At 40.7% G+C, this 14,044-nt stretch overlaps 1 protein-coding gene across 1 annotated transcript in view; it reads right to left on the reverse strand.

Annotated features, from left to right (window-relative positions):
* Positions 1 to 2,275: 2,275 nt before the first annotated feature.
* The window catches only part of LOC102447636 (MFS-type transporter SLC18B1), a 43,367-nt gene continuing 31,598 nt past the window's right edge, over positions 2,276 to 14,044 (reverse strand). Inside the window, exons 8-14 of the mRNA XM_006136257.4 lie at positions 10,940 to 11,041; positions 7,965 to 8,056; positions 6,798 to 6,893; positions 5,832 to 5,906; positions 3,360 to 3,453; positions 3,216 to 3,265; positions 2,276 to 2,963 (exon numbers count right to left, since the gene is read on the reverse strand). Coding sequence (XP_006136319.2) covers positions 2,897 to 2,963; positions 3,216 to 3,265; positions 3,360 to 3,453; positions 5,832 to 5,906; positions 6,798 to 6,893; positions 7,965 to 8,056; positions 10,940 to 11,041 — 576 coding nt within the window. The 3' untranslated portion in view covers positions 2,276 to 2,896. The remainder of the gene's footprint in view (positions 2,964 to 3,215; positions 3,266 to 3,359; positions 3,454 to 5,831; positions 5,907 to 6,797; positions 6,894 to 7,964; positions 8,057 to 10,939; positions 11,042 to 14,044) is intronic.

Consider the following 14,044-nt stretch of genomic DNA (forward strand, 5'->3'; position numbering starts at 1 on the left):
AATAGCTGATACAATTATATAACCATGAGAACAATATTTTAATAAGCAGAACTGGTTAGCAGCACAACTAAGCTAGGGGGAGAGGTAGATACGCTGGAGGGCAGGGTTAGGGTCCAGAGTGACCTGGACAGATTAGAGGATTGGGCCAAAAGAAATCTGATGAGGTTCAACAAGGACAAGTGTAGAGTCCTGCACTTGGGACGGAAGAATCTCAAGCATTGTTACAGGCTGGGGGCCGAATGGCTAAATAACAATTCTGCAGAAAAGGACTTGGTGATTACAGTGGATGAGAAGCTGGATACGAGTCAACAGTGTGGCCTGGTAGCCAAGAAGGCTAATAGCATATTAGAGTGCATTAGGAGGAGCATTGCCAGCAGATCCAGAGAAGTGATTATTCCCCTTTATTTGGCTCAGGAGAGGCCACATCTGAAGTATTGTGTCCAGTTCTGGGCCCCCTAGAAAGGAAGGTGACCAAAATTATTAGGGAGCTGGAGCTCATGACTTGTGAGGAGAGACTGAGGGATTTGGATTTGTTTAGTCTGCAGAAGAGAAGAGTGAGGGGGGAATTGATAGCAGCCTTCAACTTCCTGAAGGGTGTTTCCAAAGAGGATGGAGAAAGCATGTTCACAGTAGTGACTGATGGCAGAACAAGGAGCAATGGTCTCAAGTTACAGTGGGAGAAGTCAAGGTTGGCTATTAGGAAAAACTATTTCACTAAGAGGATGGTGAAGCACTGGAATGGGTTACCTAGGGAGGTAGTGGCATCTCCATCCCTAGAGGTTTCTAAGTCTTGGCTTGACAAAGCCCCGGCCGGGTTGATTTAGATGAGGTTGGTCCTGCCTTAGGCAGGGGGCTGGATTTGATGACCTCCTGAGGTCTCTTCCAGCTCTATCGATTCTGTGATTCTATGATCTTTAACCTGTTGGTGCCCAGAACTATTTTAAGACAAAAAGCCCCAGATTATTTGGCTCTGAAGTTGCACAAATGACCAAAACTATACAAAATAGTTGGGAATAATCTGAAACTAATGAAAAACCCACCAAAACTGAGTGTTTACTGACCATTCCAGAGAAAGGCATGCAAGGGATTAGCGCTCCCCCAGATCCCAAAGCACATAAAACCAGAAATGTGGTGTGATTCATAGTCTGTCATGTACAATGGGGAATCACTGCAAGTGTGCCTTTGAAATAAAACAGGGAGCACTGCATTGCAGCAGCTGGCAAACGCGTCTCCCACCCTTCCTCTTCCCATACAGAAAGTGAGGCACAAATAGGAACCCTCTAGGGATAAGCAGAACTGGTCAAACTTGGAATTTCTGTTTCATTGCATAATGTGGTATAATGGAAAAAATAATTCTGTTGGAAAGTTTTTTACCTCGTCTAGTGAGAGGTTCCTTATCAAAGCCCAATACAACACAGGTAGCACTCTGGCTACAAAGCAATAGTCAAACCAAGTGAAAACATAGTTTAATTATTGCTGCATGTTGATAAGACAGCTGGGGACAGGGAGTCTCATATTGAGAAGGTGCCATCAGAACTTGGCCCCGGAGATCAGGATGTCCATGTCCCTAGAAGTCCTCAGAGCATAAACTAGAAAAACTATCACAACTCACTCTTTTGTCCTCTCACCCTCCTCTCAAATAAAGATGCCCAAATCTCTCCTAAAGAGAGGGAGGAACCTGCTTCTATAATACAAAAACTCAGCCAAGAGAAAGGACCACCTCTCTTAGTTGAATATTTCAATGGTTGTGGTCAGCCGAAGTGCTTAAAATTCTCTTGATAGACAGCAAAAATGCTGCTAGCAGGCTGATCTCAACAAAAGCCACTTGGTTTGGAACTCACTCCTCATTGCTTTCAGAGTCCATCTGTTTCTTCAAGACTTTGGGGAAAGCTGTGTTTGGGGTTTATCATTCAAGTGCCTCTGGCCACTCTCAACAAGTCAAGCTCACTAGGTGCTCCTGATGCAAGCTATGTCACTTTACAGGGATAGCAGAGTGCTCTGAGCTTTTTCAGACAGAAATCTTGCATGTACATTTTATATGTTGAAGAAATAAGTCCTGCTATAATTGCAAAGGTCCAACTGGCATTCAACAGTAATACAGATGCTAAGTTCACCCAACTCCATTTCTATCATGAACCATATTCAGTCCTTGGCTAAATAAGTACAATACTGTACTTCTTGAAAATAGCCCACTGTGTAAATTCATCCTTCCCACTGTAGCCTTTCCTTCCCACTCCAGTGTTTATTAGGAGGACATGAGAAATTACAGGTGATGGTGCAAAGAAAGTCAGCAATCTCATATGGCTGACTTTCCAACTTATTTCTAAGGTTGAAATTCACTCAGCTTAGAAATAAGTTATTTGGTTTTATTTAACAGGGCATTACACTTACTGCTTCATTATTTCAAATTCCCTTTGAACATCTTACATTATCAGTTATGATATTCTAACTTCCTATTTAACTATTTTATCTTCCTTTTAAATAGAAAAATATGGTAGTGGCAGACTATATAGGACAGTTCCCAGAAGATACAAAAGCAGAGCATCCTTGAATAAAATTCTTTCACAGTGGGCAAAATTGCTCTTCAGGGCACTGTACAATGAACACAGATAAGCAGTTAGATATATGATATTTAACAGTTCAACCAATGTACAACAAGAACATCCAAAAGAAAGCATTCAATATTTAATATCCAAGTTTCAGGACAGACATGATGTAATGTATTACAATCACAAATAAACCATAATTCATTATGCATTATAGGAAGATCTCCTCCTCAGCTTTCGAATTATGCAGCAGTATGTTTTCGTACAACCACGTGCATGCATGTGAAGTCAGCTCTTCTCATCACTAACTTAACTACAAAAAATGGATAGTGATCTATACATTTTTCTGACTATGTCTCACTGGCCAAAAGGTGAGCTCTTTCTTCATTTGTGCCTGGTGGAGTCTGCAGGCTGGATCTGTTTGGGTGGAGGAAAAGGAAAAGAAGAAAAAAAGCGAAGTATAACAGAACTTCTGGGTACATTTTGCATACATAATATTAGCATTATTTAGCAAAGACAAACAAGCAAAATAAACCAAACAAAAAGTGTATTCTGTGCCCCCAGAAGTGTTTAAAGTCTCTTTTATTATTAAGTTGATTTTGTGTTTTCCTAAATGAAAACCTTTATATATGGTTTGAAATGAATTAAAAAATAAAAATCTCACAGTACCTTTTTCTTTGTAAGGTCTCTCTGATATAGAATATTCCAATAGCTAGTGCCTTTAAAGAAACAGCCATCAATTATTTCAGTTGTCATAGCTGTGCAATATTTTACAATTGCAGTCTGCAATAAGAGCAAGTATAGCTTACTTACACTTAATAATGACCATCCTCCTTGTATGGCTGCAGCCCATTCAAACCCCACCTTCTCATATAGGAATCCACCTAATGTTGGTCCTATAAAAGCTCTAAATATATGAAAAAGAAGAAGTATGGGTGCCTCAAAAAAGAACAGATTAGAACAGCTACAGCTAAGAGAGAGACTCTTTAGTACAAGATGTTGAGATGACAAGTTTCAAATCTATGACTCATGTACCAAACACCTTTTGTGAAGTGAGGGGGGAGGGGTAAAGAGCTTTTCAGAATATACACTAACCTGTTCTAAGACTTGTGTCCTGTTGACACCAATGCCCAGGGCTCGACAAACCATGACAAATGCCCATGGCGAGTAGATTTCAGCCGGTCACTCTATGCGCCCCATTCACCAGCACTGCGCACATGCCGGTTTGGCGCATGTGCGGGGCTGGCGAGTAGGTCTCGCAGCAGTTTGTCGAGCACTGCCAATGCCCATGCACTGCATAATCCCACTGATTTAAATGGAATCCCATGAATTTATTTAGCTCTTTTATGATGGTCAAGACTACAACAAGGTTAAAAAAAAGGGCTAGATAAATTAATGGAGGATATGTCCCTCAGAGGCTATTAGCCAGGATGGGCAGAGATGGTGTCCCTAGCTTTTGTTTGTCAGGGAATGGGTGACAGAGGATGGATCACCTGATGATTATCTGTTCTGGTCATTCCCTCATGGGCACCTGGCATTGGCCACTGTCAGAAGACAGAATATTGGGCTAGAAGGGCATTTGATCTGACCCAGTATGGCTGTTCTTATATTCTAGTATGGCACCATGTCCAGGTCTGTGCTAGCACTCAATGCAGGAGTGAAGCCTTGTGTTCCAAGTTACACTGCTTCTACCAGGTGCCTGGTTTTCTGAGATGTTCATCAGCTTGCAAAGTCCATTGATTTCAATGTGAATAGTGAGTGCTCAACTATTTTGAAAGCATGGTACATGGTCTCTTTCAATGTGCTACTGCACATTATTGTTTGCTTACAATTCACTTCTTATAAAAGGCTACTTCAGTTTACACAACCTAAAGACACATTTAGAACAGGAGAGGGCTAGGACAGGTGGACCTTGCACTGGACATATCTTTACTAGATCCACCAGGCTGCTGTCATGTGCCCAGCTTTGCTCTCCGCTGTGCCAGCAGCATTTCAGTCACTTTGCAGACAGCATCCCACTCTTGTTCAATTACATACCATCAGCTGCCAATATGACGATAAAACAGGGCAGACTAACACCCTGAAAAATGCAGCCCAGAGCAATGGTTTGAGCTGCTTTTGCCTGTGTGCTGCTAACACTCAAACAAGGTGAGCAGCGCATTGGCTGTGCCATACCTCAGGTCCCCCCCAACTCCCATTCACTCACTCACAGCAACTGAATGAGAAGCTCTGGGACTACTCCTCTGTCTCCAAATGCACACAGGGCCAGATTTATGGGGTCCTAGATGTAGGGGATGCCAGGCTCAGGGTGTTGCTTTTCTCATTAGTGAAAAAAAGGAAAATAGAATGTTTGGAGTAAAATGTTTCAGGCATTCCACGTGTGGATTCATTTTTCACAATCCCTCTAGAATGTTCTGGACCTATCTAGTCCTTCCTTGTACTATTGGAAGGTTTGGTGTCATGGTCTTAAAATTCTTGATGTGTCCTAGTTTAAATAGTCAAGTAGTAACCACGTGCAGGGGAAGTGCAGGCTCCCCAAGACTTTGTCACCAACAATTATTTCCTGATGTGAAAGACACTCCCCATCTCAAGGAAGATGGGTTCAGACCTATCCTGTTATCCTTTCCCTGCACATTTTGAGTCACTGCAGCACATACACACCTGGCAGTAGTTTAGTAATGAGCCTTTGATACAAGGTTAATACAGTGACAGAGGTAAAAGTTACGTGACTGTGACTGGGAGACTGGCTCCACGAAGAGGGAGCAGAATCCAGTGCACCTGTGACTGATTCTCTGTTGCCCAGACTTAAGAAGAGACACCAAAAGATGTAGAAGGGCCACCCATGTGTGTGTATCTCTCTCAATTCATGGAGCAGCTGAAAGGGCCCTTGAAGAAAGCTACTGGGAGCTTGGAAACGGCCCCTCCCGACCCACCCCCAAGAAAGAGTGTTATGTAACCCCTGAAACTTTGGGGAGAGAGACTGAAGGCCACGGAGGGTTTATTTTGAGTCTGGGCAGAAGACACTTTATTTCAAATGTCTTTGGACTTTATAAAGTAGAACCCTAGCAGGGGAATTTCATGTAATACCTTTGCGGTGTATGGCATTCTTAAGGAGTCCCGAGAGCAAAGAATATGAAGAATAGGACACTGAAGAGTCATACTTGTCCTGCAGGGGCCGCTACTGGGCAATCCAGCTTTTTTACACACACTTACACAGCCCAGCAACCTTAGGGTTACAGAACAACCAAAACACCAGAAGTTAATAAGGAATGATTGTGTACCTACCCAACTGACCACATTGCACCACGGAGCCCAGACACCAGTCCTAACACACTTAACCCCTGCTCGAATCCATTCTCACTAAAGAAAGATAGTCAGGTTAGTTCCACTAGGTACACAAGTTACCTTTTAAAGAGCTCCGTGCCTGGAGAGTGGGGAATATCCCATTTCCCAGCCCTCCCCAGGAAATATAAACTACTTTAACATATACATGAATGCATCCATTGCAGCGCAGAGAAGCTTCTCTGCACAGAAGACACATAGCTTTGTGCCGCATGTCTTGCCTATTAAACCATCTGGCACCATCTCTTTAAGTAAAGGAAGATAAGGACAATGCTGACTGGGATTCCCAGCACTACAGAATCACCACCTTTAACAGTGTGATAACTGGATATCCCTATCATAACATAGTCAGTCTTGTGATAGGGTACAGGAGAAGGAAAGCTGACAGATGGGTCTGGAAAAAGATGGGGAGTCCTTGGTTCCAAGGAGAAACACACTTTGCATAACATAGAACCAAGAAGACCTCAGCTCATTATGGCCAAGTGTACGAAAGTTGGGAAACTGTATGATCCCTGTTTATAGAACTGTTGCTGTAATGTCTCCCAGAGAGCTAATGGAATTTGCTGTCTATTAATCCTTCCAGTGACTTGACATAAGAGCCCTCTAAATAAATATTTATACTAGTCTTGTGGCCCCTTTACCATAATGAGGTTGTCACACCCCCTTACCAATAGGTAAAATTCAGAAATGCTTTAGTGATGTAGAATACCTATTCTCTTTCTTTTTTTTTAAGCAAGAAAGCCATTTGAGAAGAGCCTAAATCACTTTTTCAAAAGTTTTGCCCAACATCTCAGGCTCAGCTCAACAATTTATTACTTTTCTTCTCTTATTGGAGAATGAAATGGTGTCTGGAAATTGTTTGCAGAGCTTCACAGTATTAGTATTGATGCAACAGATAGAATTACTTACTAAGCACAACTGAGTATCTCCGGAAACAGTGAAACAGAAATCATCCCAGTGGAAAAACCATGTAAAACCAGCAGTAGGACAAACATCCAGAGTTTGCTGCAAAATAAGCATTTAAACATGTTGTATACCATTCCTTTCAAAAACCCTTACTTTTATTATTTAGGACTTTTACAACAGCTCTCTGGGATTCAGAGATTAGTTTTTCTTTCAAAAACATCATTAGCCATAATATTAGTTTTAAATAATCTAGGAAATAACCCTGCATGTTTTGGCAGAAGAAATTTCTTAAGAATGCTGCTCAAGTCTGAAAAATGTACTTTGTGAAAAATGAAAATTCTGTGATTTCATATTTGTTGCATCTATTATTTCCTTCTGTGAGGAGATCAGTTTATAAATGGAGAAAGGTTTTACCAATTGATGAATCTGCACATTCATCCTGGGATTGGTAAATACAAGATATGGTCTTTGTTTCACAACACTAAAGATTCTGCAATCCACAGTTATATCTATGTAAAGATAAAGGAGGGGAAAAGCCTACTTAGCCAGTTTTCTGATCTTTTTCCTCAACTCACTCTTCCTCACAAATGTCTGAATTTTGTTGTCTTCTTCAAAAGATAGAAAAAATGTAACTCAGCTCCACACCTTGGCAACTCTTTCCGCAAGTATTGTTTCATATATGTAACAGAGTATATCACTTGAATACAACAGGAGTAGGACAGGTGGCTTTAAAATGGAGCACAGGTGGCCTTCACATTTTTTGCAATGATTTTCCATTGAGAATCTTTTGAAGATCATAAATATAGCACTGTAGTTTTTTTTATTTCAGTATAGCTAGTTGAGATAAGCACCAAATGTGGGTTACAATATTTACTTCACCCCGCTATATTGAGATTTAAAAAACCACAGTACCTATCTTCTTTTAAATATTACATCAAGATGGCTCTCTGAGTAGGATTCCTTGCATTAGTGAAATCGTAGCCATTGTTCATTCTTGGTAGCAAAATAAACCACTTCGTTCTCCCAACTGTTGGTCATGGAAAACTAACCAGTAATAAGAAACTTTATTATTCTACAGGCCCCCCACACACTGCAGTGATTAGATACAACTCTAAATAGGCTCAATTGATAAGTATTTATTAGGTAGAGATAAAAGGCAGTGAACTGTACCTTTTAATGTGCAAGATGGGAGCAGGTCCTAACAGAAATAAGGACAGTGCTGTCAGTAAGCCTCCAAAGACCAAAAACCATTTCCTGAGGTGCTGTGAAAGAGAAATCAGAAGTCTGAAGAAATCCATACTCAACCAAACTCTTACCTGCCAAACTATCACATACACAAACATTATTTGGTTAAGACGCTTCTGAACACCTCAAACCCACCAAGAAAAGGATATTTGGACTCATTCAAATACTTTTTCCTTTCTTCAGAAGCATCTCAAGTTGCTTGGGGGTGAAAGTGGGGAGTAGGATTTATAATAATAATTTTCTGGAGAAAGCCAATATTCTCTACAAATTCTTGCACTTAACATTTGCCACTCAGCATGTCATGCTCCACGGTATCTCCTATTCCCAGTGTAACAAGATTCAGCAGTTATGACAAGTAGAGGTGAATTCAACTGGATTACATTACTCTCCCAATGAAGCTTTTAAAAGTGGCCATAGGAAAAACTCCTTTACATTCGGAGGTCATGTCTTCAGTACCCACTGGCTCAATGGGCAGCAATCAATCCAGCAAGGGTTGATTTATCGTGTCTAATGTAGCTAGTATAGTTTGTGGTAAGCAGATATAAGTATGTTGACTTCAGCTACATTATTCATGTAGCTGAAGTTCCACAACTTAGATGGACAACCTGCAGTAACAGAGATTAGGCCAGGGGGATGCTCCCTGGGTGGATGTATGGGAGAGGTACAGATCAGTACATTTTCTAGATCGTGACCACTCCCTGGCAAGTAATGCCTACTGTGGGCATTGCATCAGGTAACCATCAGATGACAAATCAGTGAATGAGGGTATGTCAAGTACCTGTGAACCTCTTGCTACCAGGGGCCCAAAGCTTGGTTTTCACCAGCAGAATGATTCAGGGCCCACTTTTCAGCAGTATGTTTTTTAAAAAGCTTGCATGTGATGCTGGTGCAACATCAACAACCTCCACTTCTTTCAAGTGCTTGCTGCCATACAGTATTGACAATGCACCCGATTTTGGACGTTCAAGGTCACTGCTTTTTCTATTGTCTTTTGCCACAGCCAACTGTGTAGCAGAAAAGTGACACATACTATGCCAATAAAAATAGGTAGACATTTGCACTTATGATCAGATAAAGCTTGAACAAAGATCTCCAAAAGGCAAAAGGCACCATAGCCTCCTAGCACAGGCATATACACTGAGATCATTTGAAATATACTCCTGTTAGCAGGTGAATCCCGTCACTGACTGGGCAAAGTCATTTTTCATAGATTACACTTATAGGAAAGTTCAAGGAATTGAATATGTGTAACAGAATGTTTATTAATGTGCAAGCAAATGGGAAGTTAAAGAATAGTTTTAAATCTGTAGGATTTCAACTTCAGATATTATTCATTTTATTGAATAATTACAATACATAGGCTACGTCCACACTGGCCGCTTTTTCGAAAGGGGCATGCTAATTTTCAACTTCAGAATAGGGAAATCCGCGGGGGATTTAAATATCCCCCGCGGGATTTAAATAAAGATGTCCGCCGCTTTTTTTCCGGCTTGTAGATAAGCCGGAAAAGAGCGTCTAGACTGGCCCGATCCTCCGGAATAGGGCTTTATTCCGGAGGATCGGGCCAGTCTAGACGCTCTTTTCCGGCTTATCTACAAGCCGGAAAAAAAGCGGCGGACATCTTTATTTAAATCCCGCGGGGGATATTTAAATCCCCCGCGGATTTCCCTATTCTGAAGTTGAAAATTAGCATGCCCCTTTCGAAAAAGGGGCCAGTGTATACGTAGCCATAGTGAATTTGAATCAGAAACTCAAAGCTTCCATTACTCTTTCTGTAACCAATTCGAATTTTTTTGTGATTTATAACTATAAAAATGTTCTGTGCACTAAAACGACAATTGAGTGGGCAACTTGATTTTAGTTTTGTTAGCAAATATTTTTACGAACTTTAATCATAATCATCATAACTTTTTTCCAATGACAAACAAAAATAATTATTTAAATCTTTTACCCAGCATATTCTGGTGTCAAAAGTAATGCATTCAGCTAATTTAAGAGGCAGGATTGTTTATGCAAAATTTGGTATCTGTAGGTAATTGCAAAGTATGACTTTATTTTGCACAAACAAATTCATTCTTCAAAATGTATAATAGATAGTGGACTTGTTAGTTAGAGTATATGGCTGGCCAGCACATTTGTCCAGACAGGTTAAAAAAATAAAAATATTTCCTGGTAGCTTATTCACCACCCCACACCCTCTGTCCTCCAAATTCCATATTCCAACACCTGGAGTATTGATTCTTTTCAAATAAGCAGCATATTAGGCGTTTTCCCCATCTAAAATCTGGGGCTAAGTCTAGACTGGCATGATTTTCCGCAAATGCTTTTAACGGAAAAGTTTTTCCGTTAAAAGCATTTGCGGAAAAGAGTGTCTAGATTGGCACGGACGCTTTTGCGCAAAAGCACTTTTTGCGGAAAAGTGTCCATGCCAATCTAGACGCGGTTTTGCGCAAGAAAGCCCCGATCGCCATTTTTGCCATCGGGGCTTTTTTGCGCAAAACAGTTTTTAGCTGTTTACACTGGCCATCTTGCGCAAAAGCATTTGCGCAAAAGGGCTTTTTCCTGAGCGGGAGCAGCATAGCATTTGCTCAAGAACACTGACAATCTTACATAAAATCGTCAGTGTTCTTGCGCAAATTCAAGCGGCCAGTGTAGACAGCTGGCAAGTTTTTCCATAAAAGTGGCTGCTTTTGCGGAAAAACTTGTCAGTCTAGATGCAGCCTGGCTGTATATTGGCTACAATTTGTACACAGTTGCTCATTATCTTTACTGTTTGTATTGATGAATTCCTTTGCAGAATCTATGACTTCAGAAAAGAGATTTTTCTGCTTCTTTACTTGGCATATTTAAACTAGTCATGTGCTTATGACATTATACAAGCAATAAAAGTTTGTACTCACTGGCATTGAATCACTTAGAAGACCAAATAACGGTGAAGACAGGGAGTAGGAAAGAGCCAATGCTAGAAATACTAAACCCACATAACCAGCTGGTAATTTGAACTGTAAAATAAATGTTTTTTAAAGCAGCACAGAATGATAAAAATAACATTTTAGGCTAAGAGGCTGAAACGTATAAATTTTAGCTTCTTATTAAATATATTTTTCAATACTTGCATATCAGCAGTAGTTTTGATATTCTCCTTACCCCAAATCTCTTCAATTCACCAGGTTCCATCCCTCTACAGACATGCACAGTTCAAGTCTAATCTCAAAATGAGACAGAGATTTATCCCCCACCCCAATCCAAATGCTACATTTTAACAGCTCAGAATCTGGGCTGTTTGGAATCTATAACTCAAAGATCAGTATAAATGACTGCAGTATTTACATCTCCTCCAATTTTTAGTTTTAGTAGAATACCACACACCACATTTTTGCCTTCCTACCAGGGACATTTGTTTTACAGTATGACTTACTTTAAGATGGCTTTTAAACTGGAAAAAAGTAATTATTTGATTTTTTTAAAGTCATTTAAAAAACTTCTGTTATTGCAGCTATGTTAGTTGCAGGATATTAGAGAGACAAGACAGGTGAGATAATATCTTTTATTGAACCAACTTCTGTTAATGAAAGAGACAATCTTTTGCATTATACAGCGCTCTTCTCCAGATCATGGAAGGGTTCTCAAAGTATCACAGATAAATACAAGGTAAAACAGATTGTTCAGCATATGTAAGACACAGTTTTTATCATGGATATTTTTAGTACAAGTCATGGACAAGTCACAGGGCTTCTGGAACAATTTGTACAGAGAAGATGTTAAGAGCCATTGAACCAAATTTGTAAACCCTGTCTCTAATGGAAACCGCTGCAAGCCAGAGAATGCTGCAGTGCACCAGAACCCCTTGGCCCATCACCTATGCAGTTGCAGGGTGCCTGACCAGTGTGGGGTCTCAGAGCTGCAGGAAGGGGAACCTGGCTGGGAGCCCTAGCCTGGAGGCAGAAAATGTCATGGAGGTCAATGGAAGTCATGGATTCAGTGACATCTGTGACATGATCATAGTTAGCATATATATTTTAATGGACTATTCAAGGTGAAGTGGCTCATTAACACCCTGCTCATAGGACAAAGGGGTGGGATGTTGTGGGTTAGAGATTGTTATAATGAACCTAAAATCCCATGCTTTTAATAAATCCATAGTTTTAGTGTCCTGCAAAGTTATGAGTATATCTCCCAGGCTTCTCTTTTGAAGATTTCCTTTGGGGAGGAGGACTGACAAGTCAGATATAAAGTGATTGTTTTGTGAAAGGTGTTCACCCACTGTTGAGATGCTTGTTTTGTCTTTCATCATTTTTTATGAGTTCATTTGAGAGAATAATGATTGGTTGTTATTGGGGAATATAATGCACTGGATGAGGTACACCACATGTTATGATAGGCATATGTAACGTGGATCCTGAAGGGTTCATTGTTGGGGGTACAGTATAGATCATTGTCATCATAAAGAGGAGTCTTCAAGCTTTGCTTCTGTTGTTATAGCAGGATCTGGTGCCATTTGGAGTCGGTGGGTTGTGGTCTGTGGGTAGCTTATTTCTGATGATGAACTTGGAGAGATGAGGTACTTTTCAAGGACAAAAGAGGGGATTCAGGAAAGATGGGGTCCCCACTGAATATGGATTGTATTTAATGATACACTGTATGGGTTACTGTATGGGATGACAGGTGACACCTAGGATTGTTCAAAGACTGTTTAAAGGTTCTCTCAGGGTCTTTGGGTGGCCAGTTTCCTGATGCAATCTATGTCTTTGGTGGATTTTCCTTGTTTGGTGAAGACAGTTTTGGGTGTGGTAAGATATGTATCCTAGGCTCTCGCCTCACAGGATATTCTGTGGTATCTGAGTACCTAGATGTGAGATAATACATTTTCGGGGTGGTTGAGACAGGTACTGGATCTATGAAGTCAAGTATGGTGATCTGTGAGTTTTTTGTGCACAGTTTTCTGTAGGGATCCATTGTTGATACTGATTATGGTGTCCAGCAAGTTGATGCTGATCAGAGAATGTACTACAGGGAGTCTGGTGGACGGGTGGTAGTTTCTTAAAGTTGTGGGAAAAGTTTCTGAGGGAGTTTAGGTTGTCTGTTGAGAAGATGAAAATGTGATCCCTGTATCTCTCTTATATCATTGATTTCATGGTGCATTTGTCCAGAAATTCTTCCTCCAGGTAGCACATGAAGAGGTTGGCATACTGGGGAGCCATCTTAGTACCCATGATTGTTTCCATGGTTTGAGCAAATTGTTGTTGAATGTAAAATTATTACAGGTGAGAATGGAATGGAGAAGTTTGGTGATGGGTTTGGGGTGGATAAGGGATAATTGCTAATTGACTTGTAGATAACTGAGGTAGGCAATAATGCTGTCATTGTGAGCGATATAGGTATAAAGAGGTGATATTTATGGTGGCAATTATGGTTGTTAATGTCACAGAGTTTCTATAGGAAGTCTCTTATACTCTGGAAGAAGCTTAGGATGGTAAGGGTTTGAGGATGGTTTCTACAAGTGATGTAGGAAGTTCTTCAGTTTTACAATTTTCCCCTCAGTTCGTATCCTTGGATTTATAGAATTGTTATTATTCCTTCACATTTGGCATCCTTCTTGTTATCCAGTATGGCACCCTTTCTAGCAAAGCTGGGAAAGAGAAAGGTAATCTGACCCTCTAAGCTGCCTGGAAACAAGAAGGTGTTTAACACTGAGCAGCATGCCCCTGAGGTGCGATCTGTGCTGGAGGCAGCCAAGTAATTACTGTTCCTATGAGAGGCAGCCAGTGCCCATTGTGATTCCATCTCCTATTTCATTGCTCACACTCACCTGAAAGAATATCCAACCAAAATAACATTCACATACACCCACCCAGGATTACACAAAGAAGACCTGATATAAGAAGATCAGCCTACCTGAACGCCTACTTACCTGTGTAGCATCTGAAGACCATAGTTCCCACTAAGGTGCTTGCCTGTATGGCCATGCACAAAAAATTCTTTGCCCGCACACCTATTTGTAAAGA

The sequence above is a fragment of the Pelodiscus sinensis genome, chromosome 3 (assembly GCF_049634645.1).
Source record: "Pelodiscus sinensis isolate JC-2024 chromosome 3, ASM4963464v1, whole genome shotgun sequence".
In the NCBI taxonomy this organism is placed as follows: Eukaryota; Metazoa; Chordata; order Testudines; family Trionychidae; genus Pelodiscus; species Pelodiscus sinensis.